Here is a 12,628-nt window from a genome sequence, read left to right as displayed (position 1 = left end):
ATGAGGGTAGCAATGTAGTGATGACCAGGCACTATAATTGGATTCCTTTCTTCTGGTCCTAGGTCTGCATTTCTCAAGCGACCACCTACTCTCAGTAGTCCATTTTCATCTATGAAAGTGTCCAATGCTCTGAGAGGACTATCATTTGGCATGCCTTCCTTTTCTAAAATGCTCTGTATTTCTTTTGCAAAAGTCTCTTTTTGAACATTCTGTATGATGACTGTTCTAGCTTTCTTAAAGTCATGCACCAAGTTTAGTTCTTTGCAAAGGTGCCAGCCCTTACAATGATCAAGTTGGCTGTCTCTTTTTTGTTTGAACAGATGCGCTACATGAATGAGGCGTGCTAATGCTCTCGTCAAAGTATTCCAGCTAGAGAACCTGCAAAAACGTTCAGACCCTAGTTCTTAACCTTTGGATGTTGTACTCAAGGTTATAACTTGTGGACGAATCTCTGTATCTTGAGCCGGATCCACTAATGTAAAGGTTTCAGTCTCTAGTTTCAAGTGGTGACCAGTGAACCACATAGTATCTTTCAGGTGTGCTGCTGATACAGATCTTGTGGCCAGATCAGCTGGATTGCTCTCTGTAGACACATAGTGCCATTGTTCAGGGAGAGAGGATCTTCTTATTCGCTGAACTCTGTTGCTAACAAAGACATAAAATCTTCTTTTCTCATTGCAAATGTAGCCTAAAACTATTCTGCTGTCTGTGAAGTAGCTGACAGAGTCTATATTGGTGTCAATTTCTTTTGTTATGAATGCAGCTATATCCACTGTGAGGACTGCTGCACAGAGTTCGAGTCGTGGGACTGTAAGTTCTGGACATGGGGCTAACTTAGCTTTTCCTAGCACAAAACCTATGTGGACCTGACTTTCAGAATCTATCACCTTTAAGTAGGCCACTGCTGCAATTGCTTGCGTGGAAGCATCTGAAAACACACAAAGTTCATTGTATTGAGCATTAGAACAAGAAACAGATACATAGGGTCTAGTTACCTGTATTTGCTTCAACTGGTGAAGGGACTCTTTCCAATCTTCCCATGACAGTCTCTTACCTTCAGGCAGGGGTGCATCCCAATCTTGAGTCTCAGAGGTGAGATCACGAAGAAGAACTTTCCCTTGAATGGTTACTGGTGCAGCTATCCCCAAAGGGTCATACAAACTGTTTATTGTAGAGAGGACTCCTCTTCGTGTGAAGGGTCTTTTCTCTGATGACACTTGGAAGGTCAGGGAATCGCTTTTAAGATCCCAGCAGATGTCTAAGCTTCTTTGCATGGGTAAATCATCATCATTGAAATTGAGATCTTTTAAGTCTGTTGCATGATCTTCAGAAGGAAAGGCAGTCATTACATCACTGCTATTGGATGCTATCTTATGTAAGCGGAGATTTGAACATGCTAGCATTTTTCTTGTCCTGTTCAAGAGGTCAATGGCTTCAGCTGCAGTGGGTACTGACTTCAGACCATCATCCACATAAAAGTCTCTTTTCACAAATCTTTTAGCGTCTGCACCAAACTCCTTTTCTTCCTGACAAGCTGCTTGTCTAAGACCATATATGGCCACTGCTGGAGAAGGGCTGTTACCAAAGATATGTACTTTCATTCTCCATTCTATGATGTCTTGTGTAGGGTCATTGTCTTTGTGCCAGAAGAACCTTAAGTAGTTTCTGTCTTCAGGTTTAACTAGAAAACAATGGAACATCTGTTGGATATCTGCCATGAATGCAATGGTGTCCTTGCGAAAGCGTAACAACACACCAAGGAGGTTATTATTTAGGTCTGGGCCTTTCAACAGAATGTCATTCAGGGATACCCCACAACACTGTGCACTTGAATCAAAGACAACTCTAATCTGTTGGGGTTTCTTGGGGTGGTAGACTCCAAAGAGAGGCAGATACCAACACTCTTCCCTTGGATTGAGAGGTGGCGCTATCTCTGCGTGGCCATTTTGGATTACCTTTCCCATAAATGCAAAGAAATGCTGTCTCATCTCAGGTTTTACTTTAAGAGACCTCTGTAGGGACCTGAAACGTTGCAATACTTGTTCTTTGTTATTTGGTAGCTGCTTTCTTTGTGGTTTGAAGGGTAGAGGAGCTACCCAGCTACTGCTCTGCTCTTCTGCTCTGTAGAAACCCTCCTTCATTGTTTTCATAAAGGCAAGATCTTCCAGAGAAGGAGCAACCATCTCATCTTCTGTAGTTCTCTGAAAGATACTGTGGCTTACATGATCCTCAAACTCTTTGCAAGAGGATTTGTACGTAGACACTGAGGATTGCATAGTTACACATACATTCATGTCATAGTTTTCCCTCACATTGTAGAAGTATGGACAAGATTGAAAGAGGGATCTGCAGCTCTCTTCTGGGGTTCTGGTGTAAAGACAGTGTACTAAGTCTGGTCTATGGACTCCTTTCAGGCATACATTGCCCACTATGACCCATCCTGTGTCTAATCTGTGTGCATAGGGAGCGTTATGTGGTCCGTTGATCTGTTGCCTCACTTTATGGACCCTAATTATGTCTCTTCCTAACAGCATAAGAATAGATGCTGATGGATGAAGCTTGGGTATCTCACTAGCAAGTGACTTTAGATGTTTGTGATGAAGTGCCACCTCTGGGGTTGGGATTTCCTTCGTGTCATTTGGTATCTCATTAAATTCAATGAGTGTGGGTAATGGGATTGTGGCTTTGCCATCAAGAGACTGTAGTTCAAACCCTTGCGCTCTTCTTCCTGAAGTGTTAATCACCCCTGCACAGGTTCTGAGAGAATATGGAAACTGCTGGCCTTTTGAACCGAAGATTTCAAAGAACTCTGAACTGACCAGTGACCTATTACTTTAGTCATCTAGAATAGCATAAAGTTTGATTGCCCTGTCCTTTTGTCCGGTAGGATAGACACTGACTAAGCAGATTTTAGAGCATGATCTGTCTCGAAGATCTCCTCCACACACTTCAGTACATGTTGCAGTTACTGTAGCCTCTGCACTGTTGTCCTTTCCCTCCCCGCCATGATCTCTCCTTTCTAGAGGCCTGAGTGACCATGGTGCAGGACCAGGATGAAGAGCAGACACATGTCTGTCACTGTTGCACTCTGTGCAGCTAACTGATTTGTCACAGTCTTTCGCAAGGTGTGCATTTGAGGCACAGCAACGGTAACAAATATTGTTTTGTTTTAAGAAAGTCTTTCTCTCATCAAAGGACTTACCTCTGAAGCCTCGGCATTTGTACAGAGGATGAGGTTTGTGATGAATCGGACATCCTTTAGTTAAGTCCATGGTCTTGGCATCAGTGAAAGCAGAAGAGTTTCCTGTAGCTTGAGATACTTCAGTCTTGTGCACCTTGATGAAACTTCTCTGAGGGGTGTTCTTGTAGCGGTATTTCTCTGGCTTGTTGTCACCAAAGGTCTGGAACGTCTGAGCAAACCCTGGGTCATTGTACATCTTTGCCTGTTGAGAGATAAATTGCACGAAATAAGAGAATGGTGGGGATAGTACATTATGTATTTCCTTGTACTTGGTCCCATGTGATGCCCATTTCCTTTTTAGAGAATCTGGCAGCTTTTTTACAAGGTCTTCTATTCCTCTAGTGGAATCAAGATTATCTAGTCCTAGAAAGCAACCTTCATTTTTTGCTGCCAACAGTTCTTTTACCAGATCACTGAATTCTCTAAGTTTCTTGCTGCAATCTCTTTCAAAGATATTCCCAAAGTTGTCAATCCTGTCCCACAGGGATTTTTCTATCTTCTCTGGAGCTCCATAATCTTCGTTCAACCTTTGCCATGACATCTGTAGTCCTTTACAAGAATCATTGACATATACTGCCCGAATGCCTTTCACTTGTCTGCTGGACTCTGGACCTAGCCACTTCACTAGGAGATCTGTTTCTTCTTTGTATGAAAGGTGTAGATCCTCTATAGCATTTTTGAATGACGCCTTCCAAGCCCTGTAGTTTTCTGGCTTCTCATCAAACTGAACAAGGCCTGATGTTATCATTTCTCTGCGTGCCATAAATCTCACTAAGTCTGACATCTGCTGATTGCCAGTAAATTGGTCTGAATCAGGCTTAATAGGAAGCGCTGGCTTCACATCTGGTGTGTACTGGTATGCTCCCTCTGGAGAATGACTGCCTCTATCAGGAACCACTGGTTGTGTAACAGGAGGATAGCTGTATTTATTAGTAACAGGTAAAGTCCTCTGAATGTCATTATAGTATCTGGCTGCAGGAGTTTTCACATCAACAGGATACAATTGTTTGAAATCCTTTTGTTCTTGTAACAGAGCACCATCTGGTGGTGGGGTAGAGGTAACTACGGGCACATTGTAGTCACATTGCAAAGGAATGTTCTGGAGAGGTATACTATGATTTTGTTCAAATGATGGGATAACATCACTGTCTCTGTATTCACTAAGCTTTTCTAGGCTTGGCATTGATGGACTGTACTCTTGTGAATGTTTCAGCACATATTCTTTAGTACGTTGCATAGCAGTTTCTGGTTGTACATCAGGCTGCATAGTGAATTTCTGACTTGCTTGTTCTGTAGTGTCAAGAACTGCATCTAATGCATCTGCCTTGGCATTCGCAATTGCCACCGTCTTACGTAAATTAAGAATCTCTATTGAAGCTTCTAAGCGTGCCATTTGAAGCTTTGCCTCCACTTCTAACCTTGCCTTCTCTGCCTCTTTCTCAGCTGCCAGACGAGCCTTGTCTGCCTCCATCATAGCCTCTAAGCGTGTCTTCTCTAATTTTAGCTCTGTTTCCTTCCCAGTAAATGTGAGTTGAGCTAGTGCAGCGGCAGCTTCTGCACGGAAAAGCGCAGCGTCAGACACCTGGGAGCGGTTTGAGAGTTTGGATGAATGTGACACCCTAGATCTGGTCTTGATTGATCGTTCGGACATCTTGCCGTCTAATCTTGATAAGAGTTAGCACGTGGTACTATGTTAACTGAAGCTGTACTGTATCTCTGTGGTATTTGCTAATCCACTCTGCGTGTGGGCCTCTTGATACCAGCTGTTGTTTTACTATGCTGTATTGCATCAGCTATGTGTGATGTTGTCTACTGTTCTGTCCTGCTCACTGTCTGAAGTAAGATTGACAGGCAGATAACCCTTCTTCAAAGCACCACACTGTGTAAGTTGTTAACTTGTTTAATGGGTATTTAAAGATGAAAGGGTAAAACTGAAATACATACAAATAAAGAGGTATAAGTGGCTGGACTGGTGAAACAATATACATACAGTACACATGCATATACATTACACAGATGTAATAAATCTGTTACCAAACAGAAACAAACCTCTCTATCTAAGATGCAAAAGCTGAGTATATTAAGCAAATAAAACTGTATACACTCACCAACAATGCTGCATAGGGCCTGTTTAGCATGGAGAAAGCTGAAAGCACATGAGATGAACTGCACAGGCTGGAAACACCTACTTCCTGTGACCTGGAGTTATGACATCAGAGGTCAATAACTAACTTTATTAAACAAATAACTAACACCAGGAAATATCTACAAGTGTCCAGTAGATGGAGCTGAAGGACTGCTCATACCTGTAATCAAATGAAAAGACATATACCTGTCCTAACAGTACATGTTCATTGTGGTGGTCTCTGCCTGGGGTCCTTCCACTTCGTTTATCCTTAATATTTTCCTTTGTTTTGGCTTCCAACCCTCATCTGTGATAAACAGACGAATAAAGAGCCACCAAGTTCATCGTAAACCACCTATAAATTGAGAACCATTCCATACTCTGAATCTTAGTAATGCACATGGTAGTGTCCCTCAGATAAGTAGGAAGCTGTTCTACTAAGGGTCATAACAGTTTATCCACATAACGGAGAAAACCCTCACCCAGGGAACCTATCCCTGCAACAAAAGGCCGTCCCTTAACATCAGTGAGTGATTTATGCACCTTGGGTAGTACATGGAACACTGGGGACTTACACTTCAAACATTCCCATTCATTCCATGACAATATCACTTTATCATAACCTTTAAACAGTATGTTATCCAAATCTTTCAGAAAACTGGCCGTAGGATCTTTATCAAGGAGGGCATAAGTGGAAGAATCATTCAATTGGCGCATAATCTCATTTTCATAAGTCAAAGCATCTAACACCACTACTGATCCCCCTTATCTGTTTGTTTGATAACCACACTTTTATCCTAAATTAAATATATAAGGGCAATGTACTACCCGGTTGATAGATTAGATTCTTCCTAGAGTTGTCCCCCAGCCTCTCTATATCTGCCTGTACAAGTTTATGAAACATTGTGATTTGGGGACTCTTGGAATTGATAGGATAGAAGTCAAACTTCTTTTTCATACCTGAATGTATAGTTCCTAGTGTAGTGTCACTAACATTTTCATTCTGCAAGTCCCGTAGATCATTTAATAGGCATAAATCTCTAAATTCATATAATTGTACATTGCGTTCCACCCTATCATCCCCTGCCATCGAAGAGACCTGATAAACACAAAGTCAATTCAGGGGAGTCAGGTATATGGCACTGGCCTAGCACACGGCAGCAATGAATGTATGTGTGTGAAGCAGAGAAACAATTAAGTAATGGTGGACACTACGAGTTACTTTTAGAGGATCCCACTGAACTTCCGAAAGGTTTAAATGAGGAGTACAACCTATCTTGTTATATATGAGTACTCTCTATTTTTTTGAAATTTTAAGAAGCTGATTAGCACTAAATTGTTTCTTTCCTGTTTCTTCACAGATAAGAAAATCACATGTATACTCCAGGGACAGGTAAATCACTTTATCTGTAATAGGGTCAGTTTGTTACCATATTAAAAGATTGTTTTGTTTCAATTTTAACTATTAGGCTGTAACTGGCTACTATGTATCTGTTTTATCTTTTTTATCTTGTCTTTTAGATAAACATTGTATTTTTATACACAGAAGTGAATAATCACATTGGGATAAACTTTTTTTTCACCTATAATTGCTAGCCCTGTTGATCTTGTTTGGACAGCACCTTGGATTGGATTTTAATTTTTTTTTAATGTTTTACCTTTTTCTGATTGGACTACACACAGGGCAAGCGAAGGGGAGGAGGTGGTGGTCAATTAAGTATGCTAATTATTACAATTGGATACCTGTTATAATGTCTGCACTTGTATTTTGTGGTATGTTTGATAAAGGGGCTCGTCCCGAAAAGTTGCACGTTGCACGTTCGCACTAAATAAATAGCAAGGGGTAACCCTGCACTTCAATTGCCTTGAGTGCCAGTGTATTTCTGTACAATTGTCCTTTGGGGGTTGCCGTACCCTCTTGCATTGTGCACCAGGCTACCTGGATAAAGGAGGGAGTGTGCTCAGCTTTACCTTGTTCCAGTTATTATCTAATAAAGCCATTCAACCATTTAGCCATTTACACCCAATAAATATATTGTGAATGTTCTTGTGATTAATACCATAGCTAAGATGTGGTGAGTTGTATATCTTCTTTAGTGCCTATAAAAAAAACTTTTTGCATCAAGGGCCAGATTTGGTGAGGTGAAAGTGTGTGGGGGCCGACCATTCAGCCTGACATTCTTTGAACCATTAAAGGGATACCGTCATGGGAAATTTTTTTTTTTTGAATGAATCAGTTAATAGTGCTGCTCCAGCAGAATTCTGTACTGAAATCCATTTCTCAAAAGATTTTTTATATTCAATTTTGAAATCTGACATGGGGCTAGACATATTGTCAATTTCTCAGCTGCCTCAAGTCATGTGACTTGTGCTCTGATAAACTTCAATCACTCTTTACTGTTGTACTGAAAGTTGGAGCGATTTTACCCCCTCCCCCCCACCGGCAGCCTAACAACAGAACAATCGGAAGGTAACGAGATAACAGATCCCTAACACAAGATAACAGCTGCCTGGTAGATCTAAGAACAACACTCAATAGTAAAAACCCATGTCTCACTGAGACACATTCAGTTACATTGAGAAGGAAAAACAGCAGCCTGCCAGAAAGCATTTCACTCCTAGGGGCAAATTCACCAAGATTCGTAGTTGCGCCAGGCGTAACTTCACCGGACTTCGCCGCACTTCGCCAGGCGTAGTTTCGCCAGCGCTCCGCAAATTCACTAAAATCCGAAGTTGCGCTTAGGGGTAGAGTAAGGTTGGGAAGTTGCGCTAGCGTTGATTCGCTAAGCGAAGCGAAGTTATGCTAGCGATGGTTAATTTGCATACGGCGCCAAATTCAAATTTCAATGGAGGAATACGTACAATCACTACAAATGCCTGGGAAACCTTCAAAACATCAAATAAAATTTTTTTTTGCCCTACACATGTGCCCACTGTATAGTTAAGTTGCCATGAGTTAGGAAATGTAGGGGGGAAGGAGGGGAGCCCCAAAAAATTTTTTGAACTTTTTCAGTCTATCACCCATAATATAGAAAAAACGCCAGCGTTTTTTGGGACTTAGAAAGAATTTGAACTTTTTTTGAAGCAATCCCTATCTACTCTATTGCGCTTAGCCTGGTCTGAGGTGGCGAAGGAAGTCTAATGTAAAAGTTAGCGTTCAGTACAATGCGCGCGTTAGTGAATTTGTGTAGTTAAGTACATGCGCAAATACGCCAGGCGTAAGGGTGCGATGTAAAACTAGCCAATTTACACCAGCGTTCGTTAGTGAATTTGTGAAGTAACGAAAATGACCAATGCTAGCGAATTGACGCTAGCGTTAGGCGCTTCGGTGCATAGTGAATCTGCCCCCTAAAGTGCAGGCACAAGTCACATGACCAGGGGCAGCTGGGAAATTGACAAAATGTCTAGCCCCAATGTCAGATTTCAAAATTGAATATAAAAAAGTCTGTTTGCTCTTTTGAGAAATGGATTTCAGTGCATAATTCTGCTGGAGTAGCACTATTAACTGATGCATTTTGAAAAAAAACATGTTTTCCGACAGGATCCCTTTAACACAGGGATCCCCAACCTTTTGAGCCTGTGAGCAACATTCAGAAGTAAAAGGAGTTGGAGAGCAACACTAGCATGAAAAATGTTCTTGGGTGCTGTGATTGGCCATTTGGTAGCCCCTATGTGGATTGGCAGTCTACAGGAGGCTCTGTTTGGCAGTACCCCTGGTTTCTATACAACCAAAACATGTTTCCAAGACTAAAATTCAAAAATAAGCACCTGCTTTGAGGCCACTGGGAGCAACATCCAAGGGGTTGGAGAGCAACATGTTGCTCACGAACTACTGGTTGGGGATCACTGCTTTAACATAATTTAACTAATTTAAACAACTAATGTATTTGGACACATTAGTGAAATGATCTGCCACTGTGTGCTGAAGGTGTTAGCAAAAGACATGCACTGCACATAGTGAAGTGCTGCACTCGCATACGTCTTTAGTTTGCAGTACTGGCACGTCAGTATGTCTATTGACACCTTCACTGTGTCACTATGTGCCAGTACGTGTCTATTGCTAACACCTTCAGCACACAGGCAGCAATATAGACCAAGTGGCAGATCATTTCACTAATGTGCCCAAATATTACTGCTACGGCTAGGTGATTACTGATTGTACTGTGCTGGCGGGCCCCATTATTTTAAATTTCATGATGGAGGCTGAGGGTCAGTGTAAATTTGAAAACAGCCACATTTGGCCCCTGGGCCTGACTTTGGACATGCCTGGCCTATAGGAAGAATCATTACATCATATAATATTAAATACAATACAGAGTTTGACTATGATGTAAAGTTGCGAGTAATCTAGGTGTGTTGCTATGTTACAACAGCCTTTATGACAGATTCCCAGCAGTTCCCAGCCTTACATCTTATATGTATGTAATAAAATGTTTGTTTATTGCAAATAGCACCAAATTATATGCAGTGTTTTATATAAGTCTGAAGAGTACAATGCAATGAATTAATACATTCTGCATATGACACATAAATACAAATGTAATCATAAGAAACTGTAAAGAATAGATCCTTACTTCAAATAATATGGAGCTTACTATAGGACAACAGACAACAGTAATAAAATTTCTTACTTTAGGAGGAAAGTGTAGTGCAAGATGAACCATATTATTTACATAAGTGACAGTGAGGCTCATTTATTAACGCAGCGCAGCGCTAAAAAGAGCGCAGAGGTCTGATATTTGCCCAGAGCATGCGAGTATTTATTAATGTTACGCACAACCCTGCAAGATACCTTAAAAAGTGCGATTGTGCGCTGTTGTAGACGCAGGCAGTTGAGACGGCGCTGAACTGCGTCTCAGTTGTTGCAATGCTTATAATAAATTGTGCGCTCTGGAAGTCCGCAAAGGTAAGGCTTAGTTGTGCGCATGTATGAACGCACATCTTATTTTAGTTGCGCTACCTATCGCGCATATTGCGTTCAATGTGCCCCACCTGCATTTATTTTTACGCAAATATTTCTTTGCTTCCAAAGGTTTTTCGGCATCCTGGAACTCTTAAAGGAACCTTGGTCTCTTTTAAAATGTTGGGGACGAGACCTGGTTGCTTGTTCTCCTTTGAGTTATCTTTTAGTTTAACATTTGGTTAGTGGTTATCATTTTCCATTAGTTGTAGGGTTTGTTTTAATTAGCTTTTTATTTAGCAGTTCTCTTGTTTGCAGTTTTAGCAATGTGTTTGCTAGGGTCCAAATTACCCTAGCAAACATGCATTGATTTCAGTAATAGATTCAGATATGAAAAGGTTAGGCTTTCAATAGAAACTGGAGTAATAGACACAGCATTTGTCATCTGAAAAACAAACCACCCCACCAACAGGCAGCAGACACTAATTGCCAGAACCCAATTTAGCAGTATTGCCCTGCACACATAAGTAAAATTGACATTCAATCAACATGAATCGCAAAAATGTGAACAAACTAGCTCAGCTATTTTGAAGAGCGTTACTATTACGCCACCAAGAGGCTGTCGTAAAAATTGTGGTGCTGTTGTGTGGGCGCAAATGTGCGAATATATAGACGCAACTCTGTGACGGCAGCAGTACAAGCGCATTGTAGCCACGCCCCCAGACACGCCCCTCTCAAACACGGCATAGTTTGCGACATAAATGCCCAATCTTTTGCGCAAAGCGCATAAAAAAAGCCATCGCAAAAGCTAAGTGATAAGCGCAATAACACGCAAATATATTTGCGGTGTCGCTTGTGATGGCGCAGTCAAATTTTGCGTCCAATTTAATAAATGAGCCCCAGTGAGTGAAGATTGTATAACAAATATAGAAATATAAAACTAAAAAACAGCAGTGAAATATATGACAGTATAAAAAACAGAAGTGCAGTACAGTACACAAGATAACCATGTTATTTACATGAGGTGACGGTGAAATAAATGTAAATGGACTGTATTATTAAGGAAAAAACGGTGCAGTAACAGTACAGGGTATTAAAGTGCATAGTATTTGAATTGTATAGTATTGTATTGTGGTTACATAGAGTGTCATGTAGGTCAAGTAGGTGCAAGAGGGAAAAGAAGGGGGGAATGGGAGATGGGTAAGATGGCATGTCATGGTTCAGCCGTCTAATGGCCTTTTATGTCTCTCAGTTCTGGCCAGGATACTGCAAAACCCATTGCCTGATTTAAGTAGGTAAAACAGTCCATTTCTGGGATGTGATGATTCCTTAAAGGGATCCTGTCATTGGAAAACATGTTTTTTTCAAAACACATCAGTTAATAGTGCTACTCCAGCAGAATTCTGCACTGAAATCCATTTCTCAAAAGAGCAAACAGATTTTTTTATATTCAATTTTGAAATCTGACATGGCGCTAGACATTTTGTCGATTTCCCAGCTGCCCCATGTCATGTGGCTTGTGCCTGCACTTTAGGAGAGAAATGCTTTCTGACAGGCTGCTGTTTTTCCTTCTTGAATGTGTCTCAGTGAGACATGGGTTTTTACTATTGAGTGTTGTTCTTAGATCTACCAGGCAGCTGTTATCTTGTGTTAGGGAGCTGCTATTCACTAACGAACGCTGGTGTAAATTGGCTAGTTTTACATCGCACCCTTACGCCTGGCGTATTTGCGCAACGTACTTAACTACACAAATTCACTAACGCGCGCATTGTACTGAACGCTAACTTTTACATTAGACTTCCTTCGCCACCTCAGACCAGGCTAAGCGCAATAGAGTAGATAGGGATTGCTTCAAAAAAAGTTCAAATTCTTTCTAAGTCCCAAAAAACGCTGGCGTTTTTTCTATATTATGGGTGATAGACTGAAAAAGTTCAAAAAATTTTTTGGGGCTCCCCTCCTTCCCCCCTACATTTCCTAACTCATGGCAACTTAACTATACAGTGGGCACATGTGTAGGGCAAAAAAAAATTTTATTTGATGTTTTGAAGGTTTCCCAGGCATTTGTAGTGATTGTACGTATTCCTCCATTGAAATTTGAATTTGGCGCCGTATGCAAATTAACCATCGCTAGCATAACTTCGCTTCGCTTAGCGAATCAACGCTAGCGCAACTTCCCAACCTTACTCTACCCCTAAGCGCAACTTCGGATTTTAGTGAATTTGCGGAGCGCTGGCGAAACTACGCCTGGCGAAGTGCGGCGAAGTCCGGTGAAGTTACGCCTGGTGCAACTACGAATCTTGGTGAATTTGCCCCTAGGAGTGAAATGCTTTCTGGCAGGCTGCTGTTTTTCCTTCTCAATGTA

General features: G+C 41.3%; 1 protein-coding gene across 1 annotated transcript; it reads right to left on the bottom strand.

Annotated features, from left to right (window-relative positions):
• Positions 1–2,670: 2,670 nt before the first annotated feature.
• LOC121395420 lies at positions 2,671–5,583 on the bottom strand. Its single transcript, XM_041568957.1, has 2 exons — positions 5,350–5,583; positions 2,671–5,172 (listed from the first exon to the last, which is right to left on the bottom strand). The coding sequence occupies exon 2, from the start codon at positions 4,890–4,892 to the stop codon at positions 2,835–2,837; it is 2,058 nt and encodes a 685-aa protein (XP_041424891.1). The 5' UTR covers positions 4,893–5,172; positions 5,350–5,583; the 3' UTR covers positions 2,671–2,834.
• Between the last annotated feature and the right edge of the window lie 7,045 nt (positions 5,584–12,628).

This window comes from Xenopus laevis, chromosome 7L (genome assembly GCF_017654675.1).
Source record: "Xenopus laevis strain J_2021 chromosome 7L, Xenopus_laevis_v10.1, whole genome shotgun sequence".
NCBI classification, from domain to species: Eukaryota; Metazoa; Chordata; class Amphibia; order Anura; family Pipidae; genus Xenopus; species Xenopus laevis.
Note: the sequence above shows the minus strand (reverse complement) of the source record. Positions and strands in the feature narration are given on the sequence as shown.